Source organism: Agelaius tricolor, unplaced genomic scaffold (genome assembly GCF_023055355.1).
Source record: "Agelaius tricolor isolate 1412-34295 unplaced genomic scaffold, bAgeTri1.0.p SCAF_108, whole genome shotgun sequence".
NCBI lineage: Eukaryota > Metazoa > Chordata > Aves > Passeriformes > Icteridae > Agelaius > Agelaius tricolor.
The window spans coordinates 231,627-248,120 of NW_027269368.1; the positions used below are offsets into that span (position 1 = coordinate 231,627).

The window sequence follows — 16,494 nt, forward strand, 5'->3', positions numbered from 1 at the left end:
TAATATTTTACAGATGCTTCTTGTTTTTCCTTTAATTAGCACTCCTCCATGGCAAAGTCAAATATTGTTAACATTTAAAGCAAATCTCTGTGTTTATGATCAGCTTGAGCAATGTAATGTTCCTTAGGTCTGAAGATTTAAGAAAAAAGAAATGTCTGTTGCTTAAACAATCCAAATGCATAGTCTGTTCTAGCTAGCACATTTTAAAAATTAATAAAACATTTTAAAATAAAGGAGGAGAAGACAAGACATAAAGACATTGCTCAAGGGCATCAAGTCCTTGTTAACACAGGCAGAAGTTAATCCCTGTTAAAAGGAAAAGGAGAGAGATGCAGGTCACCTGACTGAAGGCTGTTAATGGTCCTTTTATATATTCCCAGCATAAAGGATGGAGATGAAGTAGTCATCTCGAAAGGGACTAGACCTAGAATTACTTACAAAGTCAATTCATGTCAATATGAGTTCCAAATTGTCTTCTGGAAGTGTTTACCTCTCTCTACTGTGTGTCTATTGTATATACAGTGCTGTAAATATGTGAATATATAGTAATGTAGGCCATTTAGAAGACAGTGTAATTTCTGTGCTTTTTTTGCCTCTTTTTGTTTTTTCTTTAATATTTAAGTTTATTCCAAGGTTCTTCCGGGACATTTATTTCTGGTCTCCAAAAGATCAAAACCAGGGAAACAGATTTAGAGACAAAAATTAGGTATATTATAGATCTAGGCATTTAAATTTTAACACCACCTAGCATTAACAAAAGTTACACATCTTTCTTCAAATTCAGTATAATGGAGGGCTTGAGCAGAGGTAAAGATCAAAAATTCTAATCTTGCCTTGCTGTGAAAGTTTGTTTTCTTTGGCTGAAGCACTAGGATTGCTCAGCACTATTACCTACTTGTTGTTTTCATCCACAGTGATCCCAAAAAAGGATCTGAGCTATGGTAGGGTGTATAACTAATGCTTAGCAAGGGAGCTCCTGCCAAATATTACTCACCTGAAAAAAAGCTTACAGAAGATTAGAAAGAAAACAGGAACATAAACAAGTGAACATGGCAGAAAGGCTGCCCAGCAGGTCACTGACACACCTGCAGTGAAATCCACCTTCTCCTGATACTACTTCAGAAAACTGTGACCATGTAGTAGTTAAGGCACACATGTAGAGAACTGTACTAAAGGGAGGAAATGTGTGAATGGGAATAGGTGTGGTTTCATCTGACTGGATATGGCTTTCTCCATCATAGACTCCACCTCAAATCCTTGGAGCATTATCTTCTGAAGACTATGTCTGTATTTGACCACGTGAATTTCACCTTAAAGTCCTTGATTTACATTGAATAGACATAGTACTTTGTCAGACAATCCCCTTTTCCTGACCCAGAGATGGGGCAACTGAGAGGTGTTTTAAAAACTTTTATTCCATTTTCAGTCTCATGTGAAGGGTGAGACAGTACAGATGTTATAATTCACACCATCACAATCAGAAGCCAACTGTTTCATAATTACAACACACTGTAAGCGTTTCTTGGCCTGTCAGCTTTAGCCACATCATGTTGTAAATGCCTTAAAGCCAATCATCTAAAATTTCCCCTTTTGGGTCCCACTACAATGCATCTTTCACAGTTCCATTTCTCCAAAGTCTCCAGTCTTATTTGCAAGGCTATCTTTTGAAACTTTTTTCTAGCTCCATTTCTCTCTCAACAATATCTCTCCTATTCCATGGCATTTCTAAGTCAGCATTTCTTGTCTCAAAGTTTGCACACAGATGCACACTGTGTGAGCCTTCCGTCAGGCTTTGAGAATTCTCTACAAATCCATTTCCTACTGTTCTTGATTATGAATGAACACTAGAGCCACCAGCTGAGATGTAGGTCCCAAATTAGGTCCTCTGAGTGCTCTTATTGCAAAATAAGGATAGTTACTTGCCTTCTAGGTAAATGATGATCTAATGTAATTTAAAAAAACTAAGAACTTTAGAGGGAGAATATTGATGAATTGTGGATTCCAAAGCCCCACATACTGAGAACTATGTATTATATATTTATATGTAAACAATTGAAACATCTCTTGACAGTGTGCAGTTCTGTATGAGATTGAATGCCTGCTTTGCTAATATTGATATATCCTTTATATGTAACCACAAATATATTTGCAGGTTTATTCATCAGTCTTTTTCCTGTCCAAGAAAATTTGATTTGTGAAGCAGAGGGAGCAGCAACCTTGTGCTGTCCTCCTAAATTATGTGAGATGGGGAGGGTAGGTTTAGTGTTTGTGTGTGTGTGTTTCGTGTCTGAAGACAGACACACGAAGCAGAGTAGAAGCCATTTGGTGTAGTCTGGAGAGTTTTTAAAGTATCTGCTTGTGCTGAGTGGAAGGTAAAGCAGTGGGAGGATTGAACCCCACACAAATATCTTGTGAAAGATTTCAAGTCAGAGCTACAGTTTAATAGGAAAATGACAATAAAGGCAATAGTACAGAAACAGTGGTTTAAACTGACAAAGTCAGAACAAGACGTGGTGCCCTTGTTGGTCAGTGTGGTGGTAGCAGTCCAGCTAAATGGTGGTTGCAGTCTCATTGGAGTGATGGATGTGGTCTTGTCAAAGCAGTGAACCTGTGGAAAGGTCTGGTCCTTCTCTGGAGGCCCAGTGGTGGTGGTGGTGGTGGTGGTGGTGGTAGTGGAGAGTTCTTGTGATTCTTGGCATTCCAGTGGCACGTGTCATCATGTCCCAAACCCCAGATTGTATAGAGGCAGGAGCGTTCAGTACCTCCCCTAGGATGGGGAATTTCACAGTGGTCTGGTGTGATTCTGGGAGTCATTCTGGGGAATCCTTGATGGCCCATTAGCAGAGATGACCCCTCAGAGTGGCTGCTGCTTCCCCAGAAGGAGTTATCATGGTTGAGTCATGGCAGAGATAGAGAAACAGTGCTCCACCCACCTTAGCAGTCCATCAGAAGGTAATTAATGTAGGTGGTGGTGGAATACCTGCTTTGGTTACAGCCCATAATGTAACCCAGGACCCTGCCTGATCAGAGAGGCTGCTAGGTTTTGGCAGGAACAGGTGATAATTCATTTCTAATTGCTTTGATACTGGAAACAACAGATTTAATGTTAGCATTGCTGTTGTGGCTGTTTTATGAAGCTGTTACTCTTTCTGATAAATGGAATGGAAAGTCTTCCTGTCGGCACAGCACGAATGTTTGGGATAAAATCCTGGCTGCTAGCTACTTTCACATTACTGGACTTTTACCTTTTCCCCTTCCACTCCCTTCCCATCCCACTAAACTTTAATTTCTGTGTGGCTTACTGAGGATTTCAGGGAAGTCTGCTCTCCATTTAGGTCTTGGAGCAGTTCACCAGAAGGATGTAAGCTGCAGACTATTCAATTTCTAAAGTGCATAAAGGAAAGCTGCAGTTCATGTCCATCAAAATAATGCTTTCTCTGAAGGTATCAATCCTGAAGATATATGTGCAATTAATAGGGAGAGATTGTTTGATTTTTATTTTACATAATCGACATCAAGAAACTATTTCTTAAATTCTAGTACCTATTACTGTCAATGGCTCTGGTCTGAGCTAGACCTCTGTGAGAGGAAAAGAAAAGGGAAAAAGGCAGTTTTCTCCTTAACATTACAGTGAATTGGTAGATGATATCTTCTTTATCATATCTTACTAACACTTCTTATGTTTTCAAAGTGTTTTATAATCTAGGTGATTAATTAGGGAGCATATATGTGTGTATGTTTATATTTTTAAACTCTCCCTATGTGATATAAAGCCATGGAACAGATAAATAATGGGCATCACAAAAATTAATTTGTGCACCCAAGGTTATAGAGCTTGTCAGTATCTCTACAGAGATTATAATTTGAGTTTGTCTCTTTTTCAGATTTAAGTTCCTTAAAGCATGCAGCATGTTATCCTTAAAGAATTGACCCAAGTTGAAATTTGCTTTGTATTATAATGAGAAAACCAAGAAATTATTAATAAATTGCCACTGAATGTTCTTAATTTTATCACTGCCTCTGTAAGTAGGTACTTACCAGTTCTGAATGACACTACTGAGTTGCAATAATTTAAACTATCATCCTAAACCCCTGATTCAGTGAAGTACTTCTAAGTTTAAGTGCTTTGCTAAATTGAGGTCTGAATTTGTTTCAGGCATTACAGACCACTTCTTTTTAAAATTACTTCTCCTTCATTAACTGTCTTCCCATTTTTAGGCTATATTGCCCTGGAAGAAGTCTCATGTTTTACTAAAATAGGAAAGAATTAAAAATAGTTTGGTTTTTTGTTCATGAAATCCAAACATGTATATATGATAGTAATAATATATGAATAAAAATAAATCCAACAATGATTTCCAATGTCAGTTTGTACAAGTGCCTTGTATTACTGAAATTCCTCTTGTAAATGTGAAAGGTGATCATGCTTCAGTGGTATGGTTTGAGAAATTCTTTGCTTTTTTCTAAGGCTTGTGCTACAGATTCAGACATATTTGATCTACCACTTCATCTCTTTTCCCTTTTGTTCAAATTCTAAGACAAAGTGTCTTGATAGGCAGTCCTAGAAAAACAAGAAAAAGTTCAAATGTGAGTAGCAACTAACAGCACCTGGCCTAACAATGTATTTAATCTTTGTTCCGTGGTAGAATTTAACTTTAAATAAGCAAGCAAGTAGGATTGGCTATTATAACAAATAATACAACAACTTAGTACCTTAACAGTCATTAGCTTACAACAAGTCAGGTAACTGCTAACGTGTATTCTGTAGGTGAATTTACCAGGAGTGCCATGGTTTATAACTTTGCACCTTTTTGTGAGGAGCAAAGCCTGTGGGACCCAGCTGGGTACACAGACATGGTCAGTTCCTGCTGAAAGGTTGAGATCAGGGTGGGTGTGTGCTGAATAAAGCTCTGCTCTTGGCCCTGGGCAGTGCCCAAGGCTTCTCCACGTGTTCAGAAGCACCAGGTGCCCAGTTAACAGTGCTAAACCAGAGGCGTCTGCCAGGGCCAGGGCATGGCTGGCATCAGGGGCATCAGCAGCACCAGGAGCAGCAGAGACAGGCGTGTGCAGATGGAAATGGCATCAGAAGGCAGGCAGGGATTGCATGGGGGTGACTGGGAGAGAGGAACAATGGGCAGAAGAGGGAGGAAGGAGGGAGGGTAGTGGAGAACCTTGCTGCCTTCACTTGACAATCTTTGCTGTGCCTTACTTAGCTTGTTTCCATGATGATACTCTTGAACTCACATGTTTCTTTGGAGTGCAGCTTCACAAACTGTAATTTACCTTCAGTACTCTTACACTCTTCAATAATGTTTCAAGTACTGTGAGTGCTCAAGGCCTCTAAAGAACTAAGGACCATATGACTATTGCAAATTTAGAGTCAAGACTATTTCCCACATTCTTTGAAACACCTAGTTCTAAAAAATTACGTCATTATTTGACATGTGAAAATCATTTAAATAATTTGCTGTGGTAGAGTCAAATACGAAGCTATGTGAAATTATTTTTGCATCATGTTGACTGGATTTGGTAAATATCTTTACCATTCCTCCCTCTGAAGTAAAACTGATGTCATGTGTGTTTCCTTCTCTATTAGCAAAGTTAACTACATGCCACAGTAAACTGATTTCCCAGAATTTTAAATTACTTATTTCTCTAATGAAGGCAATGCGATTCCATATTACATACAAAGAAAGAGATAAAATAGTAAAATAAAAACAAAGGTGAAAAACAAGCAGAAAACCACCAAAGACCTGCTTTGGCAGAGAACTTGTGTAAACATTAGGATTACTTTCTTGGCTTGTAATAATTTATTATGTATTTTAAATTTGTGATAATCTTTTAGAGAAGTACTTTTTGTGCTGGCACATATATGAAGATGCAAGTTTCAGGCCTTCCAATACAGTTTTATTTGTATACTGCTGGTGACTAGGCTTGATCCTAAACCACCCCATGTCACATAGGTACATCCACTTCCCTCATGATTTGTATCTGCACGTATTAAAATTATCAGCTGCAGAATTCAGCTGACTTTGCATATTTGAAAAACTAGTCCATTTAACAGATTTTAATGCATTCTTCATTATGTTCAAAGTACCATTAAACTTCCATTTTCCTTGCAGAAAGCTTTCTAAGGAAAAAAAAAAGCAGTGTCACTTTCCTATAACTTTATTTGCACAGAAAGAATGCTCTTATCTTTCTTGCTGCTTTTACATTCCCCTGTAATGGTAAATATAATTTCTGTAGTTCAGTCTTTGAAGGAGATGATAAGGGAAAACTGGGAGCAGTTTCCTTTTTGGCCTGTTGTATCAGCTTCCCTGAGAGAATACTGTAATTTCTTTTGCTTTCATACAGGATCTTTAGTCTGTGGGGTGTTTATTCATCCCGTGTGTTTCTTCAGCATCTGGGTCTTGTGCAACCTCCCTTGGAAAAATTACCAGAACCGTGTAGGAAAGACACAACTGAACTAAAAAAGCTATTGTAAAATACCAAGTTATAAACATAAATGCAATGCAAAATATTAGGGATTTTTTTTCCAGAGATCTTGCAACTCATTATTAGGGATAATAAGTTCTATAAGCTACAGGGTGACTTCATCATGCTGCATAACAACTGAATAGAGTCTGGAAGAGGACACTTTCCTGTTGTTGTACATTTAATGGGCAGCATTTTTAAGCATATTGATTTGAGAGATAAACTATCAAAGACTTCACATAGGACAATGCTCTCTAAAAAGTCTCTTCTTCCTGTTCCCATGATGGCCATTGTTGTGTCATGGTAACAGCACTGAAAATGGTCCTTGTAATGGCTCTGCTATTTTTCTCCTGCACCTCTTCCCTAGCAGAGCATGAGACACAAAGAATAAACACTATGTAGCACAACCAAAACATCAGTGTGTGACCAATATTATTCTCATCCCGAATCCAAAATACAGCAGTGTACCAGCTACTGAGAAGAAACTAACTCTGTCCCAACAGAAATGAGGACAAAAGTAGATGTCACTGTTTACACTGGCATCTCTTTATTGGTGAATATTCTTGTTTCAAATGTCATATTTAGCATTTGTATGTTGTTGCCATGATGCTATAGATAATCATTATTAGTATGGTAACGTTAACAATACAGGAGGGGCCTGAAGATCTAAACTCAACTTGCTGCTGAAAAACACAGGACAGGAATTTTTGAATATCTTTATACAAGAAGGTTATCATATATATTTTTCAGTAAGGACATTGGGGACCTTCAACACCATCTAATTTCAACTCCCTCTGCCATGTGAAGTGACACCTTCCACTAGACCAGGTTGCTCAAATCCCCATCCAGCCTGGCCTTGAACACTTCCACTGATGGAGCATCCACAGCTTCTTTGGGCAGCCTGGGCCAATGCCTCAACTTCCTCACATTAAAGAATAGAACAGAAAGTATATTTCTGCCTAACATCTAATCTAAACCTATCCTCTTTCAGATTAAAGCCTCTTGTCCTGTCACTCCATGTCCTTGTAAAAAGTCCCTTTCCAGCTTTCCTGTAGGCACCCGTTAGGCATTGGAAGGCTTTTATTTATTTCACTATTTCCTGTCAAGGACATCATTCTATAAGAATACTTAAGAGAAATTTAAGTATTAAATTTCTTTTTACTTTTTTAGTTCTTCCAGTCTGGTTTTTTAAGGACTCTTTGCAGCTTATTAGAATTGGGCTTGAGTAGTCCTATTGGTGTTCATCCTTTTCTTTACTCAGTATCAAAGCCATATTAGTTAATTTAGGCTCCCTAAAAAACTCCTAAATTGCAGCAGCAGGACCTATTGCAATATGAATTTAGCCTTGAGAGACAAAAACTTTCAGAAAATCAGATTATTCTGCAAATTTGGTACTGAGATGTAAATAACTATCACTACTTTCAAGTGAATGGTTCATCAAAATGCATTTTTAATGCCAGAATTTTACTCTTCCCTGGTATCAGGTGGATTGATATCACTGAGCTATTTGCTCAGTATTCTGTGAAATGAAATAAATATACATGAGCATTACAGAAAATTTTAGTCCATCAACATAGGACAGTATTATGAAAAATGAGAATAAGTCTTGGTACATGATGCATTCAGAAAACCTTCACTAATATATTTGAAACCTGTTCTTTGGATGAGTAACTTTTCACCATAAACCACAAATGTTTTCCTGTATGTGAACAGTGTTATTACAATAGAGTTATTCTTTGTCACAGAAAATATCTATTAAAGAACTTAAGTACTTTTCCTCCAACTTGATTTTTGATAATGGAAGCAGTTTCGTTGACTTCCATGTGTTTATAGCACCAGACATTGCCCTGAAAGGAAGACAGAGTCACTTCCAACCACCACTGCCTGATTTCTGCCACCTACCCAGGCTTTCAGATGCCTATGTAATTAATGCATGGATTGAGGGGAACCAGACACCCTGTAATTCATAACTGCAGCTCTGGCTTTCCACTGATTTAAACTGTAACACTGATGGTGCTAGAAGGAAGAAGTTGCCTTGTTGTGTGGGCCTCACCATCTTCCATCTGATTCTAACTCCTCAGCAGTGCGCACTGTCACAGGGGCCAGCCTAGCCTCACATTTGTCATTTGATATTTTGTGTAATTTCCTTTTTAGTGGCAATTGAAATTATACAGTTTTTCAAATCTTGATTCTCTTTGACTGAGAATGTATTAATTTGTATAGCTGTACTGAAAAAATAATTTAATAAGTAACAATATAAAAATGTTAATGGTGTGAGAAATTTCTTGGTCTAGTTCTATGAGAAGTGTCTCTACATCACATGGAGTCAATGTTCAGTCTTTCAGACATTGTCTGTGGCCATGTTTATTGTGAGTGATATTGTATCCAATATTTAGGAAAAAATCCAAAAAATTACTGAATTCTAGCAATTTCTTATATCTTAGTAATTTTTTTCTCTAGTAAATCAGCAATAAGTCCAATCAAATTTTGCAAACTGATAAAATGGAAGGATTATTTCTGTAGTGAATTCTCTGTTGTCAGACTAAAGGCTGAAACCAGTGGTCTGATATGTGTGTTGTGACAGTGACTGGTGTTAGCTGTAAAGGATGTGTTCCAGTGTAAATTAGGGGCTGCAATCCACAAGAGACTTTCCCACATGTGAGCAAACAGCTGGCTTCCCCTTTGAAGCAAGTTTGGCTTTGACTAATGAAATTGTGACTCTGCTGATAAATCTGGAGATAAATGCCTAATCCTGTTTTAAAATACAACAACACAGTCCTTTACATGAGTTGGGTACTGCAAATTCCAGGCTTTTGACATTTCATTTGGCAGTACAGCCTATGCCCAATGCTAATTAACATCACATGAGCTGTCTGCTGAGGAATACAGGCTTGCCTAAGCTCATCACCTCATCTATGACATGTGCTGGAAGGACTGTCATAACCCCAGCAGAAACCAAATTAGCCACTTTGATGGGATTTACACGAAACAGCATTTATGCAGTGTGGCTATCCACTAAGCTGTGCTGCAGTCAGCAGAGTGGTGGAGATTTTGAAAAGTCTGTCAAGAAAAAATCTCTGGCTGGGATTGAACTCCAGAAACCTGGGAGCATGGAATGGTGTTTAGGGAAAATACACTTGCAAATATAGGGTTGAAATAAAAATGTGAAGTTCTTTATCTGAGAAATGGGAATTTTATCCAATTATTCTGCATGTACAAAATGTATACTTACTTAATCAGAATTTCAGAGAGAAAAGATAAGTGGCTACTCCATTGTCCTCTATGGCTCCCTTTTCAAACAGGGAAAACAATGACTAGGCTAGGTTTTTTTGCAGGTACAACAGGAAAAGAATCCTTATTCCTTTTGGTTGCACAGTAATGTGTTTTTAATGACAAGGCTGAGAACTGCAGGAATCTGCTTCCCTGAAACAGAAACTTCTTGCAGAGAATGTATTTCCTTCAAGTGAACAGGCTAGGTTTATACACCTCCTAGGCAAAGAGAGAGAAAATATTTGTCTTTATTTACTGAACATTTAAAAGCATCTTCTGAACCCCTGCACCCCATGAATGACATACACATTATATAAAGGCAGAAGTCCTTCCACTCAGTATGCAGGCTACTAGCCTGACCTGACTTTAAATACAAGTGTCCCAAAATGCTTTCCTGCTGTGTAGTTGCATAGTTAGCTATTCTTGAGAATTTTCCTTTTACATTTCCAGGAAAAGACATGGAGAAAAAAAATCTGGAGTTACCTCCTTGTATACTAGTAGGTAGTATAATTTCATTAGGTGTCTGCATGCAAGAATGTTTGGGTGTTTTCTAATTTGTCCGTTTACGCCCAAGTAGCTTAATGGTGGCATCTCAATGTTTAAAACTACAAGATAATGTTCAAATTGCACTCAGAAGTCAGACAAATGAATAAAATTATTAAAAGACATTTGAATACCTTGAATTTTCCAGAAGGATATTAAGGCATAATAATAAATATTTTATAGTATGGAATTAATTTTGCTATTGACATTGAATTATTGCAAATTTGCATTCACATCAATGGAGCACATTTGACCATAATTGTTTTCTTCCCTCGGGAAAAGCAAATCTGACCCAACCCATATATATTACTTGTAAAATTTCTGTTCTCTGCTCTCTCATATGAAAAAATGCATTGGAGATTGCATCAGGTTTGTTTTTTTTTCTTGATTCCCACAGGCACAACAGCTAACAGATCTGGAGCAAAAACTGTCAGTTGCAAAAGACAAATTGGAAAGCGCAGCCCTTGACAAAGTAAGAAATGTCATGTAATGTGTTTACCTGTGTCAGCTGGGGATGTTTTGGTGTAATTTGACAAAAACAAATGAAAGCCATGCAATTATTTAGATGCATACTAAGTTGCATCTCAATTGTACCTGAGAGTGATGCTACTGAAATCGGTGGAACTAATTATGATACATCAAGTTAAATACATCTGCAAAGTTATTTAAGAAGAGGATGGCCAAATTAGAAAAAAAAAAATGGCCCAAAAAATTTTGCTCTGATTTTTAGTAGATTGAGATATTTATTGAACTATAGTTTGTGCTGACAATAGACTTAGTGTCTGTCATAAGTTTATTTACACTAGAGCAGTTTTCTCTTTCCCACCATGGACCCTTAGAATGCTTACAAATTTTGTATTACCGGGTCCCAAATTCCAAGCATGGTGTGGCCAGTAGGACTAGGAAAGTGATTGTCCCCCTGTACTCAGAACTGGTAAGGCCACACCTCACATAGTGTTCAGTTTTGGGCCACTCACTTAAGAAATGACATTTTAGTGCTGGAGTGGGTTCAGAGAAGGGCAGTGAAGCTGTTGAAGGGCCTAGAAAACGTTTTCTGAGGAGCATCTGAGGGAGCTGGCGTTGTTTGGTCTGAAGGAGATGAGGCTCATGCTCATTGCTCTCTACAGCTGTCTGAAAGGAGACCATCGTGAGGCACGGGGTGGTTTCTTCTGCCATGTCTCAAGTGAAAGGATGAGAGGAAATTACCTTAAGTAGTGCCAGGGGAGATTAGAAATAATAAATTTTATTTTCACTGCAGAAGTGGTTAGGCATTGGAATAAGCTGCCAAGGAAGGTGGTAGTGGTACCATCTCTAGATGTGTTCAAGAGGCATCTGGATGTGGCACTTGGGTTTAGGGGTGATTAAAATGGTGCTGTGTTGACAGATGGTCTTAAAGGTCTCTTCCAGTCTTGATGATTCTGTGGATCTTGCCATGTGATAGGAGTACAAATAGATCAGGGAAATATGAAGACATGCATCATATGTGGGCAGTATTTTGGCGAGGAAGCTGCCTATTTTGGCCACAATCTCATCTATGCAAGATTATAGAGAACTTTGTCAAATTACATCCCTGGTTCCAATAGTGTTTCCTTCACCTGTGCTTTCATGATGTTCATTTATAAATCTATCAACAAAGTCAATATTGAATTATGCTGTGCACAGGATGGAAACAAATTTACTTGTTCTTCTTTTACCTTCGGATTGGCAAAATTGGAATGGGTGCAGCCAAGGAAGTATGAGCACTGGATGGCAGGATTAAGAAATGAGAGGATGAGAAATTATCCAGAGAAATTTCTGGATGAGAGGAGAGTGGTTTCAGATGGGTGCAATCTGCAGGAAGCATTAAGGTCATATCAGAATAGATTGACTGAGTCCATATCATCATGCAAAATTAGACAGTCTGCTACCTCTGCCCATTTAACCATAACAAATGGTGATTTATGCTGTCTGTGCAGTCACTGACTTGAAAAGTTAGAATTAAAGACAGGTTACATTGAAAAGAAGTATGCTGGTATCTTCTGCTGCCAATTAGAAATTAAAGGGCCCCTGAATTAAATGGATAAATGGATGGGCAAGGATGTTTTGGGGGAACTTAGGAATGAAAGGAGGATATATCATGTCTGGAAGGAGGATTAGGTTTCTCAGGAAGTTTTTAAGGGGGTTGCTAGAGCACGTAGGAAAAAAATTAGGGAGGCCAAAGCTCAGTTTGAACTTAAAATGGCAACTTCTGTAAAGGATAATAGAAAATGTTTTTACAAATATATCAGTGGTAAAAGGAAGGGTAAGAACAACCTTTGTTCTTTATTAGATGTGGGAGGGAGCTTAGTAACTGCAGAAGGCAGAGGTGCCTAATGCCTACTTTGCCTCAGTCTTTGGTGAGAAGACGACTTCCCTTCAGGACAGCTGTCCTCTGGGCTGGTAGATGGTGTCACGGAGCAGAATGGGCCCCCTGTTATCCAGGAGGAGGCAGTCAGAGAACTACTGAGATGCTTGGATGTTCATAGATCCCTGGGAGCAGATGGGATCCACCCCCGGGTGATGAGGGAGCTGGCAGCTGAGCTTGCCAAGCCAGTCTCCATCATTTGCCAACAGTCCTGGCTCACTGGTGAGGTTTCAGATGTCTGGGAGCTGCCCAATATGACCCCCATTCACAACAAGGGTGGGAAGGAGGATCCTGGTAATTTAGACTGGTCAGTCTGACCTCAGTACTAGGTATGGTTATGGAACAGTTTGTAGTGAGTGTCATCACCCAGAACTTACAGGATGGCCAGGGGATCAGAGCCAGCCAGCAGGGGTTGAGGAGGGATAGGTCGTGTTTGACCAACCTGGTCTCCTTTTATGAGCAGTGGATGCAGGAAAGGCTGTGGATGTGTATGTTCAGACTCCAGCAAGGCCTTTGACACTGTCTCCCACAGCACACTCCTGGGCTGGAACAGGAGCACTCTGTGCTGGGCTCAGAGAGTGGTGGTGAATGGTGCTGCATCCAGCTGGCAGCCAGGCACCAGGGGTGTCCCTCAGGGCTCTGTGCTGGGGCCAGCTCTATTTAATATTTTTATAGACGACATGGATGAGGGGATGAGTCTTTCATTAGTAAATTTGCAGACTTTACTAAGCTGGGAATATGTGTCCATCTGCTGGAAGGTAGGAGGCCCCTGCAGAGATACCTAGAACAGTTGGAGGGATGGGCAGAGTCCAATAGGATGAAGTTTAATGAGTCCAAGTGCCCAGTCCTGCATTTTGGCCACAGTAACCCCCTGCAGTGTCATAGGCTGGGGATGGTGCTCAGGCTGGACAGTGCCCAGGCACAAAGGGACCTGGGGGTGCTGGTGACAGCCAGTTGAATATGAGCCAGCAATGTGCCCTGGTGGCCAAGAGGGCCAATGGCTCCTGGCCTGGATCAGGAATGGTGTGGCCAGCAGGAGCAGGGTGGTCATTCTACCCCTGTACTTGGCACTGGTGAGGGCACACCTGGAGTGCTGTGTCCAGCTCTGGCCTCTCAGTTTGGGAAGGACCTTGGGACACTGAGCACGTCCAGAGGGGACAATAAGGCTGGAGAGGGGCTGGGAACACAAACCCTGTGAGGAACCCCTGAGGGAGCTGGGGGTGCTCAGCCTGTAGAAAAGGAGACTCAGGGGTGCCCTCATCACTCTCTACAGCTCCCTGAAAGGTGCCTGTGCTCAGCTGGGGCTGGGCTCTTTCTCCAGGCAGCACTGACAGGATGAGAGGACACAGTCTCAAGCTGCACCAAGGGAAATAAAAGTTGGATATTAGGAAATTTTTTTTCAGAAAAGGTGATAAAGTGCTGGAATGGCTGCCCAGGGTGGTGGTGGAGTCTCCATCCCTGAATGTGTTTAAATAAAGCCTGGATGTGACACTGGGTGCCAGGGTTTAGTTGAGGTGTTGGGCCATGGGTTCGACTGGATGATCTTGAAGGTCTCTTCCAACCCAGTCATTCTGTGAATTCTGTGAATGATTGGCTCAGTTGTAAAACTTCTCTCCCCAGGGAAGGTATGGGGACAGTCACATTCCCATGGGACATTCAGTGGGTTTGAGGGAATTCATCCCTTCTGATGGGGCATAATTGGCTCAACTATGCTGATGTGAGAGGCAGCTGTCATGTCTTAGAAAGTGTAATAAACCATCAAAGATGCCCAGAGTGTCCCCAGACTCTTTCTGGGACCTTCCATTATCCATAATGTTGCACCAGACAGGGTAAACTGCTCCCTCGGAGAGGTACCCTGGGCACTCCCACATAAGCCTAAACATTGAACTCAGTGTTCTGTGGACTTTGCCTCATCTCCAAGGAAACAAGACCACGAATTTCACTTTGACCAATGGACATCAAAATTGCAACAATCAAGTCTCATAACTGGATCCATGAGTGGTGCTATCTTTTTACTTTTATCCTTCCTCTTTCTTTTCCTTCCTTCCTTCCTTCCTTCCTTCCTTCCTTCCTTCCTTCCTTCCTTCCTTCCTTCCTTCCTTCCTTCCTTCCTTCCTTCCTTCCTTCCTTCCTTCCTTCCTTCCTTCCTTCCTTCCTTCCTTCCTTCCTTCCCTCCTTCCCTCCTTCCCTCCTTCCTTCCGCCACTTCCTTCCGCCACTCCCTTATGCCACTTCCTTCCGCCACTTCCTTCCTTCCTCCTTCCCTCCCTCCTTCCATCTTTCTTTCTTTCCTTCTTTTCCTTCCGCCACTTCCTTCCTTCTTTCCTTCTTTTTCACACTTCCCTTCCCAGTGTTATTTTTGTGCTTTCATATTGATATGTTGCTGTAGGTAATAACCAAAACACTTAGATATTTGCTTTCCATTGCAACCAAATTTTTCTAAAATAAAACATATAAACCACAAATAATTCTGTGTTTTTTCACTCTAATCTGCCCCAGGGATCTATTAACAGGAACCTGAGATACTGACTTGCCTTAAGGGGCAGGTCATAACATGTTCCATCTCCTATTTCTTTAATTTTCCCTGTTGTGCTCTGCATTAATGGTCTTTCTATGGTTGCCTTTTGTCCTACTATTGAAATACACTCTACTAACTGGCTTTGTTTTTTTAAGAAACACTCAGTTTTTTCCAGTTAAGAGATACATTCCCTGCTTTCAGTTCAGGGGAAGTTTATCTGATGTAAAACAAAATATTTGTCATGTTCTCAAAAATATTTGTTAAGAAAATAAACTAAAACTTTCTGTATGCCATTGCTTAGGATTAATATGACTATGAAATATTTTTATTTTATATGTAATATTTTACATATTTTTTATGGAGTGTTTAATGTTATATACACATTTTCCAGCATATATATGTATGTTTTCCACCAGCTTTTGCCATGGTATACCTTGATTTATGTACCTTTAAAAAAATCTTTGATGATTGAAATGTGAACATATTCTGTATTTACAGGTACATTTTTAATAAAATGAAAAAACCCTAGAAATTAGGTGTTTTTTTAATGTCAAATGCTGCTCACTCCCCCTGAAGTGAATGTAAGAAGTTACCTCAATGGCTAACATTTGACACGTCTTGCTTTGATGAAATAAAGATTTAAAATACGATTTCCTCACTGCTGTAGTTATCTCGTTCTTGCTCTCTCAGCTTATTTAAATTACAGACTTCTATTTCCATTAATATTTCTGGGAGTAAAATACAAATGTTCTAACACGAGTCACAAGCACTTCACCAGTTAGAACATTCTTTTGGCTTTATGGACAGTAGTGGGTGTGGACAAATACATTTTTAACTGTTAAAAAGACCGATGTTTTTTACTGCATAGTGCAAAAGTATAATATGCCCATGTAAGGGAAGCCATTTTAGTTGGATTATAATCTATCTATAACATGGAAAAATACCAATTATTAGAAATGTTATAGACAAAACTCCATGCAAAGTCTGTGTCTTGCAATAGTTATGACTTCTCTGTAGACACTATGCATAAAAGGCTGGAAACTGTATGATATTTAGTAAATTGTATTTTTCTTTTAAAAAAAATTATATTTAAGTATTATTTGTAATAATCAATGTGGATAAAACTGCTTGAAGGGATGGGAAGAGAGTGCAGTGACCTCCTAGGCAGTTTGGTATCTAATTTAACCTAATCACATAAAAATATTGCTTTGGACAGTCTTAGTTTCTTCCATCAGTAAGAAAAAGCAGCAGCTACTCATAAGTGTTTAGTTGAATAGAGATAGTGAAAGTAAGCTATTGCGTTAACC

The 16,494-nt window shown here is 39.5% G+C and overlaps 1 protein-coding gene across 2 annotated transcripts in view; it reads left to right on the forward strand.

The window, feature by feature from the left end:
• Nucleotides 1–16,494, forward strand: part of LUZP2 (leucine zipper protein 2) — a 147,270-nt gene that overhangs the window by 98,547 nt on the left and 32,229 nt on the right. The window contains exon 8 of one of the 2 annotated variants that reach the window (XM_071419448.1): nucleotides 10,685–10,759. The exons of the other annotated variant lie outside the window; for it this stretch is intronic. Coding sequence (XP_071275549.1) covers nucleotides 10,685–10,759 — 75 coding nt within the window. The remainder of the gene's footprint in view (nucleotides 1–10,684; nucleotides 10,760–16,494) is intronic. 2 annotated transcript variants of the gene reach the window in all.